Here is a 12,866-nt window from a genome sequence, read left to right as displayed (position 1 = left end):
CGAAAAACGAGAAACACAAAGGGCCCCGGGGACCGACCCCGCCTGGTGCTTTGACATCATTTTTGGCCGGAAAAAAAGGTGAAAAAGGGGAGAAATGCGTCATTTTGGGTCCCACCAGGCCGGGGCTTGATGGAAACGGCAAAAATATTGTTGGAATTGCTAAATCTGGGGAATTTTTTTGTTTGTTTGTTTGGGTGAAATTACACAAGAGGGCGGAGGGAGAAGAATTGGGGGAGTTCTTGCAGAAATTGGGGGGTGGGCAGAAGGCCAAAAAATGGGAAAATAGCCCCAAAAAATAGGGGAATTCGGCCCCAAAGAAGAGAGAAAAGGGCCCCAAAAAAAGAGGGAAAATAGCCCCAAAAAAATGAGAGAAAAGGGCCCCAAAATAAGAGAAAAGGGCCCGAAAAGAGGGAAAATAGCCTCAAAAAATGAGAGAAAAGGGCCAAAAAATGAGAGAAAAGGGCCCAAAAAAGAGGGAAAATATCCCCAAAAAATGAGAGAAAAGGGTCCCAAGAGTGAAAATGGCCCAAAAAGAGAAGAAAAGGGCCCAAAAAAGAGAGGAAAGGGCCCAAAAAAGAGGGAAAACAGCCCCCAAAAATGAGAGAAAAGGGCCCCAAGAGTGAAAATGGCCCAAAAAAGAGGGAAAATAACCCAAAAAATGAGAGAAAAGGGCCTCAAAAGAGTGAAAATGGCCCCAAAAGAGAGAAAAGGGCCCAAAAAAAGAAGAAAAGGGCCCAAAAAAAGAGAGGAAAGGGCCCAAAAATGAGAGAAAAGGGCCCAAAAAAGAGGGAAAATAGCCCCAAAAAATGAGAGAAAAGGGCCCCAAAATGAGAGAAAAGGGCTCAAAAAAGAGGGAAAATATCCCCAAAAAATGAGAGAAAAGGGCCCCAAGAGTGAAAATGGCCCAAAAAAGAGGGAAAATAACCCAAAAAATGAGAGAAAAGGGCCTCAAAAGAGTGAAAATGGCCCCAAAAGAGAGAAAAGGGCCCAAAAAAAGAAGAAAAGGGCCCAAAAAAAGAGAGGAAAGGGCCCAAAAATGAGAGAAAAGGGCCCAAAAAAGAGGGAAAATAGCCCCAAAAAATGAGAGAAAAGGGCCCCAAAATGAGAGAAAAGGGCTCAAAAAAGAGGGAAAATATCCCCAAAAAATGAGAGAAAAGGGCCCCAAGAGTGAAAATGGCCCAAAAAAGAGGGAAAATAACCCAAAAAATGAGAGAAAAGGGCCTCAAAAGAGTGAAAATGGCCCCAAAAGAGAGAAAAGGGCCCAAAAAAAGAAGAAAAGGGCCCAAAAAAAGAGAGGAAAGGGCCCAAAAATGAGAGAAAAGGGCCCAAAAAAGAGGGAAAATAACCCAAAAAATGAGAGAAAAGGGTCCCAAAAGAGTGAAAATGGCCCAAAAAAGAGGGAAAATAACCCAAAAAATGAGAGAAAAGGGCCTCAAAAGAGTGAAAATTGCCCCAAAAGAGTGAAAAGGGCCCAAAAAAGAGAGAAAAGGGCCCCAAAAAAGAGAGAAAAGGGCCCAAAAAAGAGGGAAAATAGCCCCAAAAAATGAGAGAAAAGGGCCAAAAAATGAGAGAAAAGGGCCCAAAAAAGAGGGAAAATATCCCCAAAAAATGAGAGAAAAGGGCCCCAAGAGTGAAAATGGCCCAAAAAAGAGGGAAAATAACCCAAAAAATGAGAGAAAAGGGCCTCAAAAGAGTGAAAATGGCCCCAAAAGAGAGAAAAGGGCCCAAAAAAAGAAGAAAAGGGCCCAAAAAAAGAGAGGAAAGGGCCCAAAAATGAGAGAAAAGGGCCCAAAAAAGAGGGAAAATAGCCCCAAAAAATGAGAGAAAAGGGCCAAAAAATGAGAGAAAAGGGCCCAAAAAAGAGGGAAAATATCCCCAAAAAATGAGAGAAAAGGGTCCCAAGAGTGAAAATGGCCCAAAAAAGAGGGAAAATAACCCAAAAAATCAGAGAAAAGGGCCTCAAAAGAGTGAAAATGGCCCCAAAAGAGAGAAAAGGGCCCAAAAAAAAGAAGAAAAGGGCCCAAAAAAAGAGAGGAAAGGGCCCAAAAATGAGAGAAAAGGGCCCAAAAAAGAGGGAAAATAACCCAAAAAATGAGAGAAAAGGGCCCAAAAAAGAGGGAAAATAGCCCCAAAAAATGAGAGGAAAGGGCCCCAAAAGAGTAAAAATGGCCCAAAAAAGAGGGAAAATAACCCCAAAAAGAGAGAAAAGGGCCCCAAAAAAGAGAGGAAAGGGCCCAAAAATGAGAGAAAGGGCCCAAAAAAAGAGGGAAAAGAAGGAAAATAGCCCCAAAAAATGAAAGAAAAGGGCCCCAAAAGAGTAAAAATGGCCCAAAAAAGAGTGAAAAGGGCCCCAAAAGAGTGAAAAGGGCCCAAAAAAGAGCGGAAAGGGCCCCAAAAAGAGAGAAAAGGGCCCAAAAAAAGAGAGAAAATGGGGGAAAAAAGAGCCAAAAAACGAGAGAAAAAATGGGAGAAAATAGGGGAAAAGAAAGAGTTTAAAGATTCTTAAAAACAGATAAAATGTCCCCCAAACAGCCCAAAAACGCACAGAAAAGGGAGGGAAAAAAAATTAAAAAGGGACAAAAGAGCAAAGAGCCCCAAAAATGAGAGAAAAAAGAGAAGAGCCCCCAAAAAAGGACAGAAAAGAAGAAAAAGCCCCAAAAATACTCCCCGAACAAAAGAGAAAAAGGGAAAACACCCTAAAAAAGTGGGAAAACACCCTAAAAAAGTGGGAAAACAGCTCAAAACGTGAAGGGTTAACATCTAATTTTCTCAGGTTCTCTTTTTGTGTTTTAATTTTTGCTCAGCGATGCCAAAAAAAGCGACATTTGGACGCCCAGAATTTGGACGCCACCCCGTCGGTGATGTCATCGGTGATGTCATCGCTGCAAAAAGGAAGCAGATAGGGAAAAAGTTGCATTTTTGCTTTTCCAACACTTGAGATTTTTCTCTCCAAAACTTGAGATATTTTCCCCCAAATTTGAGATTTTCCTCCCTCAAATTTGAGATTTTCCTCCACCAAATTGGATATTTTTCTCCCACAAATTTGAGATTTTTTCCCCCAAATTTGAGATTTTCCTCCCGCAAATCTGAGATTTTTTCACCCCTAAATTTGAGATTTTTCTCCCCTAAATTTGGTTATTTTCCCCCCCAAATTTGAGATTTTCCTCCCTCAAATTTGATATTTTTCTCCCACAAATTTGAGATTTTTTTCCCCCAAATTTGAGATTTTCCACCCCCAAATTTGACATTTTTCTCCCCTAAATTTGAGATTTTCCTCCCCCAAATTTGAGATTTTTCACCCCTAAATTTGAGATTTTTCTCCCCTAAATTTGGTTATTTTCTCCCCCAAATTTGAGATTTTCCTCCACCAAATTTGATGTTTTTCTCCCACAAATTTGAGATTTTTTCCCCCAAATTTGAGATTTTCCTCCCCCAAATTTGAGATTTTTTCACCCCTAAATTTGAGATTTTTCTCCCCTAGATTTGGTTATTTTCTCCCCTAAATTTGAGATTTTCCTCCCCAAAATTTGAGATTTTTCACCCCTAAATTTGAAATTTTTCTCCCCTAAATTTGGTTATTTTCTCCCCCAAATTTGAGATTTTCCTCCACCAAATTTGATATTTTTCTCCCACAAATTCGAGATTTTTTCCCCCAAATTTGAGATTTTCCTCCCCCAAATTTGAGATTTTTTCACCCCTAAATTTGAGATTTTTCTCCCCTAGATTTGGTTATTTTCCCCCCCAAATTTGAGATTTTCCTCCCTCAAATTTGAGATTTTCTCCCTCAAATTTGAGATTTTCCTCCCCCAAATTTGAGATTTTTTCACCCCTAAATTTGAGATTTTTCTCCCCTAAATTTGAGATTTTCCTCCCCCCAAATTTGAGATTTTTCTCCCCCAAATTTGAGATTTTCCACCCCCAAATTTGAGATTTTTCTCCCCTAAATATGAGATTTTCCACCCCCAAATTTGAGATTTTCCTCCCCCAAATTTGAGATTTTTCTCCCCTAAATTTGAGATTTTTCACCCCTAAATTTGAGATTTTCCTCCCCCAAATTTGAGATTTTTCACCCCTAAATTTGAGATTTTTCTCCCCTAAATTTGCTTATTTTCTCCCCCAAATTTGAGATTTTCTTCCCTCCCCAAAATCTGAGGGTTTTTTCCCCCAGAAATGTGACAATTTCCTCCCCCCAAAACTTGAGATTTTTCTCCCCCAAATCTGATATTCCACCCCCACTCCCCCCCAAAAAATGTGTTAAATTTACATTAAAAAATCACCAAAAAATGGGGCTAAAGGAGGAAGAAATTGGATTTTTTCTTTTCTGGGGGGAAGGGCCACCCGGACGCCTGGGTCCCTCCCGGACGCCTGGGTCCCTTCCAGCCCGGTCCTGCCCGGGGCGCTTCTTGTCCCCCCCTTCATGACGTCATTCGGTCAATATTTCCCGCCACCACCCGGACGCCTGGGTCCCCTCGGGGGATGGGGGAGGGGGAGGAACCCGGACGCCTGGGTCCCCTCCCAGTGTCCCCAGTTTCGCTCCCAGTGCTCCCAGTCCCCTCCAGTGTCCCCAGTTCCACTCCCCCAGTATATCCCAGTCCACTCCCAGTGCATCCCAGTTCACCCCAGTGTCCTCCCAGTCCTCCCCAGTATCCCCCTCCAGTGCTCCCAGTCCCTCCCAGTATCCCCAGTATGTCCCAGTCCCCCCGCATGTGCGTCCCAGTCACCTCCAGTCTCCTCCAGTATCACTCCCAGTGCTCCCAGTTCCCTCCAGTGTCCCCAGTTCCACTCCCCAGTATATCCCAGTCCACTCCCAGTGCATCCCAGTTCACCCCAGTGTCCTCCCAGTCCTCCCCAGTATCCCCCTCCAGTGCTCCCAGTCCCTCCCAGTATCCCCAGTATGTCCCAGTCCCCCCGCATGTGCGTCCCAGTCTCCTCCAGTATCACTCCCAGTGCTCCCAGTCCCCTCCAGTGTCCCCAGTTCCACTCCCCCAGTATATCCCAGTCCACTCCCAGTGCATCCCAGTTCACCCCAGTGTCCCCCCCAGTCTCCTCCAGTCTCCCCACCAGTATCCCCAGTATCCCCCTCAGTGTTCCCAGTCCCACTCAGTATCCCCAGTCCCCCCCCCCCCAGCGCTCCCAGTCCCTCCCACTCCATCCCAGTTCCCCCCAGTGTTCCCCCCAGTCCATCCCAGTTCACCCCAGTGTTCCCAGTTGACCCCCCGGTGCTCCCAGTTCCCCCTCCCAGGCCATCCCAGTTCCCCCCAGTGTCCCCCACCAGTGTCCCCAGTCCATCCCAGTTCCCCCCCAGTCCCTCCCAGTCCCTCCCACTCCCCCCAGTATCCCCCCCAACAGTGTCCCCAGTCCCCCCAGTATGTCCCCCATCCTCCCAGTATGTCCCAGTCCCTCCCAGTCCCCCCATTCCCCCCCCAGTCCCTCCCAGTCCCTCCCAGTATCGCCTGCGGGCAGAGCAGGAAGCGCCCGGGGCACTGGGAGGTGTCACCTCTTCCCCACCCCGGGTGTCCCCAACCTGGGGATAAAGGGGCTGAGGCCACCGCAGGGACACCAGTGTCACCAGTGTCACCAGTGTCACCATGGGGCAGCGGTGAGTGGGGGACAGACAGGGGGACGTGGGGGGATATGGGGACAGGGGGACGGGGGACAGGGGGATATGGGGATACGGGGGGACATGGGGACATGGGGACAGGGGGACATGGGGACATGGGGACAAGGGACAGGGGGATATGGGGACAGGGGGATGGGGGACATGGGGATATGGGGATACGGGGGGACATGGGGACGTGGGGACAAGGGGACATGGGGACATGGGGACAGGGGACAGGGGGATATGGGGACAGGGGGATGGGGGACATGGGGACAGGGGGATATGGGGACATGGGGACAGGGGGATGTGGGGACATGGGGACATGGGGACATGGGGACAGGGGGATGTGGGGACATGGGGACATGGGGACATGGGGACAGGGGGACAGGGGGACATGGGGACAGGGGGATGTGGGGACATGGGGACATGGGGGATATGGGGACATGGGGACAGGGGGATATGGGGACATGGGGACAGGGGGACAGGGGGACATGGGGACAGGGGGATGTGGGGACATGGGGACATGGGGACAGGGGGACAGGGGGATATGGGGACATGCGGACAGGGGGACAAGGGGACAGTGGGACATGAGGTGACACTCCCGTCCCCGCAGGCAGGTGAAGGTCACTCCCGTCCTCCTCCTCCTCAGCTACGTGGGTGAGTAGGGGACAGTTGGGGACACCTGGGGACAAAGGGGGCACCCATGGGACACCTGGGTGACTTGGGGACACCTGGGGACACGGGGGACACCCATGGGACCCCCAAGTGACATGGGGACACTGGGGACACCTGGGTGACCTGGGGGACACTTGGGGACACCCATGGGACCCCTGAGTGTCATGGGGACATCTGGGGACACCTGAGGACACCCATGGGACCCCCAAGTGACATGGGGACACTGGGGACCCTGGGGACACCCGGGTGACTTGAGGACACATGGGGACACCCATGGGACACCTGGGCGACTTGGGGAGACACTGGGGACACCTGGGTGACTTGAGGACACCTGGGGACACGGGGGACACCCATGGGACCCCCGAGTGACATGGGGACACATGGGGACACCCATGGGACACCTGGGTGACTTGGGGACACCTGGGGACACGGGGGACACCCATGGGACCCCCGAGTGACATGGGGACATCTGGGGACACCCATGGGACACCTGGGTGACATGGGGGCATCTGGGGACACCCATGGGACCCCCGAGTGACATGGGGACATCTGGGGACACCCATGGGACACCTGGGTGACTTGGGGACACCTGGGGACACGGGGGACACCCATGGGACCCCTGAGTGACATGGGGACATCTGGGGACACCCATGGGACACCTGGGTGACATGGGGGCATCTGGGGACACGGGGGACACCCATGGGACCCCCGAGTGACATGGGGACACTGGGGACACCTGGGTGACTTGAGGACACACGGGGACACCCATGGGACACGTGGGTGACTTGGGGGGACACTGGGGACAAGGGGACACCCATGGGACACCTGGGTGACTTGGGGGGGTCCCCGGGAGCCCCCCAGGAGCCAGCAGGGGGCGCCGCGTGTCCCCCCAGCCCGGGTCCCTGACGGGCGCCGTGTCCCCAGCCCCCGCTCTAGGGGGCGTCCTCTACCCCTTCGGTCCCCAAGTTGGGGACACGGCCACACCCCGCGAGGACGATGGGATGAGCCCCGAGATCCACCTATGGGAGACGTTCCCCTTCTACGGCCACGCCCACCGCACCGTCTACGTGGGTGACACGGGGACGCGGGGACGTCGGGGGGTGGGGACATCGAGGGTTGGGTGACGTCACGGTTGGGGACATCAAGGTTGGGGACATCAAGAGTTGGGTGACATCACAGTTGGGGACATCAAGGTTGGGGACACCATGGGTTGGGGACATCAAGGTTGGGGACGTCATGGGTTGGGGACATCAAGGGTTGAGGACATCAAGGTTGGGGACACTATGGTTGGGGACATCATGGGTTGGGGACATCAAGGTTGGGGACATCAAGGTTGGGGACATCATGGGCTGGGAACACTGGGGATGGGGACACTGGGAGTGGGGATGTCAAGGTTGGGGACATCAAGGTTGGGGACATCATGGGTTGGGGACATCAAGGGTTGAGGACATCAAGGGTTGAGAACATCAAGGTTGGGGACATCGAGGGTTGAGGACAACATGGGTTGGGGACATCGAGGGTTGAGGACATCAAGGTTGGGGACACTATGGTTGGGGACATCATGGGTTGGGGACACCAAGGTTGGGGACATCATGGGTTGGGGACACTGGGAATGGGGACACTGGGAGTGGGGACATCAAGGTTGGGGACATCAAGGGTTGAGGACATCAAGGTTGGGGACACTATGGTTGGGGACATCATGGGTTGGGGACATCAAGGTTGGGGACATCATGGGCTGGGGACACTGGGGATGGGGACACTGGGGGTGGGGACATCAAGGTTGGGGACATCAAGAGTTGGGTGACATCACAGTTGGGGACATCAAGGTTGGGGACATCAAGGTTGGGGACACTATGGTTGGGGACATCATGGGTTGGGGACATCAAGAGTTGGGGACATCAAGGTTGGGGACATCAAGGGTTGAGGACATCAAGTGTTGAGGACACCAAGGTTGGGGACATCAAGAGTTGGGGACATCAAGAGTTGGGGACATCAAGGTTGAGGACATCAAGGGTTGAGGACACCAAGGTTGGGGACATCAAGAGTTGGGGACATCAAGAGTTGGGGACATCAAGGTTGGGGACATCAAGGGTTGAGGATATCAAGGTTGGGGACATCAAGAGTTGGGGACATCAAGGTTGGGGACATCAAGGGTTGAGGACATCAAGGTTGGGGACACTATGGTTGGGGACATCATGGGTTGGGGACATCAAGGTTGGGGACATCAAGGGTTGAGGACATCAAGGTTGGGGACACTATGGTTGGGGACGTCAAGGTTGTTGACATCAAGGGTTGGGGACATCAAGGGTTGGGGACATCAAGGTTGGGGACATCAAGGGTTGGGGACATCAAGGGTTGAGGACAGCAAGGTTGGGGACATCAAGAGTTGGGGACATCATGGGTTGGGGACATCAAGGTTGGGGACATCAAGGTTGGGGACATCAAGGGTTGAGGACATCAAGGTTGGGGACACTATGGTTGGGGACGTCAAGGTTGTTGACATCAAGGGTTGAGGACGTCAAGGTTGGGGGACATCAAGAGTTGGGGACATCATGGGCTGGGGACACTGGGGGTGGGGACGTCAAGGGTTGGGGACATCACAGGTTGGGCGACATCAAAGTTGGAGACATCCCCACGGTTGACGTCTCCACGACCGCACCACCCACACGCGCCGTCCCCACGGTCATTGTCCCCCGGCCCGGCGTCACCCTCTGCCCCCCGCAGGTCAACAACAACGGGGTCGTGTCCTTCGGCGTGGGGGTCCCCGAATTTACCCCCGAGCCCTTCCCGCTGCCCCAGCGCCCCCTGCTGGCCCCGTTCTGGGCGGACGTGGACACGCGCCTGGCCGGGGACGTTTTCTACCGGCAGAGCCGCCAACCGGCGCTGCTGGCGCGGCTGGGACGGGACATTGTCACCGCCGTCCCCTCCCCCGGGCCACCGCCCACGTGGGCCTTCGTGGCCACATGGGACCGGGTGACGTTCTTCGGGGCGGCCACCCAGAAGGTGACGTGGGGGGGTGTGGGGACGTGGGGACAGGGGGATGTGGGGACAGGGGGACATGGGGACATGGGGACAGGGGGACAAAGGGACAGGGGGACATGGGGACAGGGGGACAGGGGGATGTGGGGACAGGGGTATATGGGAATATGGGGACGGGGGACATGGGGACAGGGGGACAGGGGGACAGGGGGACATGGGGACATGGGGACAGGGGGATATGGGGACAGGGGGACATGGGGACAGGGGGATATGGGGACAGGGGGACACAGGGACATGGGGACAGGGGGATGTGGGGACATGGGGATATGGGGATATGGGGACAGGGGGACATGGGGACAGGGGGACAGGGGGACAGGGGGACATGGGGACAGGGGGACAGGGGGATATGGGGACAGGGGGACAGGGGGACATGGGGACATGGGGACATGGGGACAGGGGGACAGGGGGACAAGGGGACATGGGGACAGGGGGATGTGGGGACAGGGGGATATGGGAATATGGGGACGGGGGACATGGGGACAGGGGGACAGGGGGACAGGGGGACATGGGGACATGGGGACAGGGGGATATGGGGACAGGGGGACATGGGGACATGGGGACAGGGGGATGTGGGGACATGGGGATATGGGGACAGGGGGACAGGGGGACATGGGGACATGGGGACAGGGGGACAGGGGGACAGGGGGACAGGGGGATATGGGGACATGGGGACAGGGGGATGTGGGGACAGGGGGATGTGGGGACAGGGGGATATGGGGACATGGGGACATGGGGACAGGGGGATATGGGGACATGGGAACAGGGGGACATGGGGACATGGGGACATGGGGACAGGGGGACAGGGGGACAGGGGGATATGGGGACATGGGGACATGGGGACATGGGGACGGGGGGACAGGGGGATATGGGGACAGGGGGACATGGGGACAGGGGGACAGGGGGACAGGGGGACATGGGGACATGGGGACAGAGGGACAGGGGGACAGTGGGACAGGGGGATATGGGGACATGGGGACAGGGGGACATGGGGATATGGGGACATGGGGACATGGGGACATGGGGACAGGGGGACAGGGGGACCTGAGGGGACACGGTGACCCCCCGCAGGTGAACACCTTCCAGGCCGTCCTGGCCACCAACGGCGTCAACTCCTACGTCATGTTCAACTACGGCGACCTGAGCTGGACCACGGGAATCGCCAACCAGGGCGACGCGCACACCGGGCTGGGGGGGACGGCGGCACAGGTGGGGACAGCGCGGGGACAGCGCGGGGACAGCGCGGGGACAGCGCCAGGGCGGGCGGCGGCGAGACATGGGGCATTCGGGGGGAAATCAGGGGGATTTGGGGACATGGGGACAGCGTGGCGCCCCACTAGGGGCCGGCGCTGGGGGGGAAATGGGGAAATTTGGGGGAAATTTGGGGGGATTTGGGGGAAATTTGGGGGATTTGGGGACATGGGGACACTCGGCTCCCCACTAGGGCCCAGCGCTGGGGGGGATTTGGGGGAATTTGGGGGAAATTTGGGGGATTTGGGGGAAATTTGGGGGATTTGGGGACATGGGGACATCGTGGCGCCCCACTAGGGGCTGGCGCTGGGGGGGAAATGGGGAAATTTGGGGGAAAATGGGGGATTTGGGGGAAATTTGGGGGATTTGGGGACATGGGGACATCGTGGCGCCCCACTAGGGGCCGGCGCTGGGGGGGAAATGGGGAAATTTGGGGGAAATTTGGGGGGATTTTGGGGAAAATTGGGGGATTTGGGGACATGGGGACATCGTGGCGCCCCACTAGGGGCCGGCACTGGGGGGGAAATGGGGAAATTTGGGGGAAAATGGGGGGATTTTGGGGAAATTTGGGGGATTTGGGGACATGGGGACATTGTGGTGCCCCATTAGGGGCCGGCGCTGGGGGGGATTTGGGGGAATTTGGGGGAAATTTGGGGGATTTGGGGGAAATTTGGGGGATTTGGGGACATGGGGACATCGTGGCGCCCCACTAGGGGCTGGCACTGGGGGGGAAATGGGGAAATTTGGGGGAAAATGGGGGGATTTGGGGGAAATTTGGGGGGATTTGGGGGATTTGGGGACATGGGGACACTCGGCTCCCCACTAGGGGCCAGCGCTGGGGGGGATTTGGGGGAAATTTGGGGGATTTGGGGACATGGGGACATCGTGGCGCCCCACTAGGGGCCGGCGCTGGGGGGGAAATTTGGGGGAAAATGGGGGATTTTGGGGAAATTTGGGGGATTTGGGGACATGGGGACATCGTGGCGCCCCACTAGGGGCTGGCGCTGGGGGGGAAATTTGGGGGAAAATTGGGGGATTTGGGGAAATTTGGGGGATTTGGGGACATGGGGACACTCGGCTCCCCACTAGGGGCCAGCGCTGGGGGGGATTTGGGGGAAATTTGGGGGATTTGGGGACATGGGGACAGCGTGGCGCCCCACTAGGGGCTGGCGCTGGGGGGGATTTAGGGGAATTTGGGGGAAATTTGGGGGATTTGGGGGAAATTTGGGGGATTTGGGGACATGGGGACAGCGTGGCGCCCCACTAGGGGCCGGCGCTGGGGGGGATTTGGGGGAATTTGGGGGAAATTTGGGGGATTTGGGGACATGGGGACATCGTGGCGCCCCACTAGGGGCCGGCGCTGGGGGGGAAATGGGGAAATTTGGGGTAAAATTGGGGGGATTTGGGCAGAATTCTGAGAATTTGAGCCAGAATTAAGAGGATTTGGGGCAGAATTAAGAGGATTTGGGGCGGAATTAAGAGGATTTGGGGCGGAATTAAGAGGATTTGGGGTGGAATTAAGAGGATTTGAGCCAGAATTAAGATGATTCGGGGCAGAATTAAGAGGATTTGGGGCGGAATTAAGAGGATTCGGGGCGGAATTAAGAGGATTTGGGGCAGAATTAAGATGATTCGGGGCAGAATGAAGAGGATTTGGGGCGGAATTCAGAGGATTTGAGGCGGAATTCAGAGGATTCGGGGCAGAATTAAGAGGTTTCGGGGCAAATTCCGGAGGATTGGGGCCCGACTCCCGCTGCCAACCCCCCTTAGGCCGGGTTTAACAGCGGGGATCCTGCCCACTACGCCACCCTCCCCGGGTCGCGCTCCCCGCGGGTCCTGGGCGTCGCGCGCGGCACCAACGTGGGCGTCCCCGGGAGGTGGATTTTCCGCGTCGACGTCGACGTCGTCACCCCTGGACCCCCCGATGTCCCCCCCGGGGGCGCCCCCGATGATGTCACCGGGGAGCCCGCCGATGACGTCACCACGACCCCCCCGCGCCCCAGCACCCGGGAGAGGGTCTATCTGTGCCGGTGGTGAGGCCGCCCGGACGCCTGGGTCCCCCTCCCCGAATGCCTGGGTCCCTTCTGAACTCCTGGGTCCCCCCCCCCGGACTCCTGGGTCCCTCCCGAACTCCTGGGTCCCCTCCCGAACTCCTGGGTCCCTCCTGAACTCCTGGGTTCCTCCCGAACTCCTGGGTCCCTCCCGAACTCCTGGGTCCCCTCCCGAACTCCTGGGTCCCTCCCGAACTCCTGGGTCCCTCCTGAACTCCTGGGTTCCTCCCGAACTCCTGGGTCCCTCCCGAACT

The 12,866-nt window shown here is 55.5% G+C and overlaps 1 protein-coding gene across 1 annotated transcript; it reads left to right on the top strand.

The window, feature by feature from the left end:
* The first annotated feature begins 5,588 nt into the window (after positions 1-5,588).
* Positions 5,589-12,598, top strand: LOC136000655 (sushi, nidogen and EGF-like domain-containing protein 1). The gene is made up of 6 exons (XM_065654586.1): positions 5,589-5,599; positions 6,213-6,256; positions 7,211-7,394; positions 8,878-9,277; positions 10,382-10,519; positions 12,332-12,598. The coding sequence occupies exons 1-6, from the start codon at positions 5,589-5,591 to the stop codon at positions 12,596-12,598; spliced, it is 1,044 nt and encodes a 347-aa protein (XP_065510658.1).
* Positions 12,599-12,866: the final 268 nt, after the last annotated feature.

This window comes from Caloenas nicobarica, chromosome 34 (assembly GCF_036013445.1).
Source record: "Caloenas nicobarica isolate bCalNic1 chromosome 34, bCalNic1.hap1, whole genome shotgun sequence".
Classification (NCBI taxonomy): domain Eukaryota; kingdom Metazoa; phylum Chordata; class Aves; order Columbiformes; family Columbidae; genus Caloenas; species Caloenas nicobarica.
The sequence above is the reverse complement of the archived record's forward strand: the minus strand, read 5'-3'. Positions and strand labels throughout refer to the sequence as shown.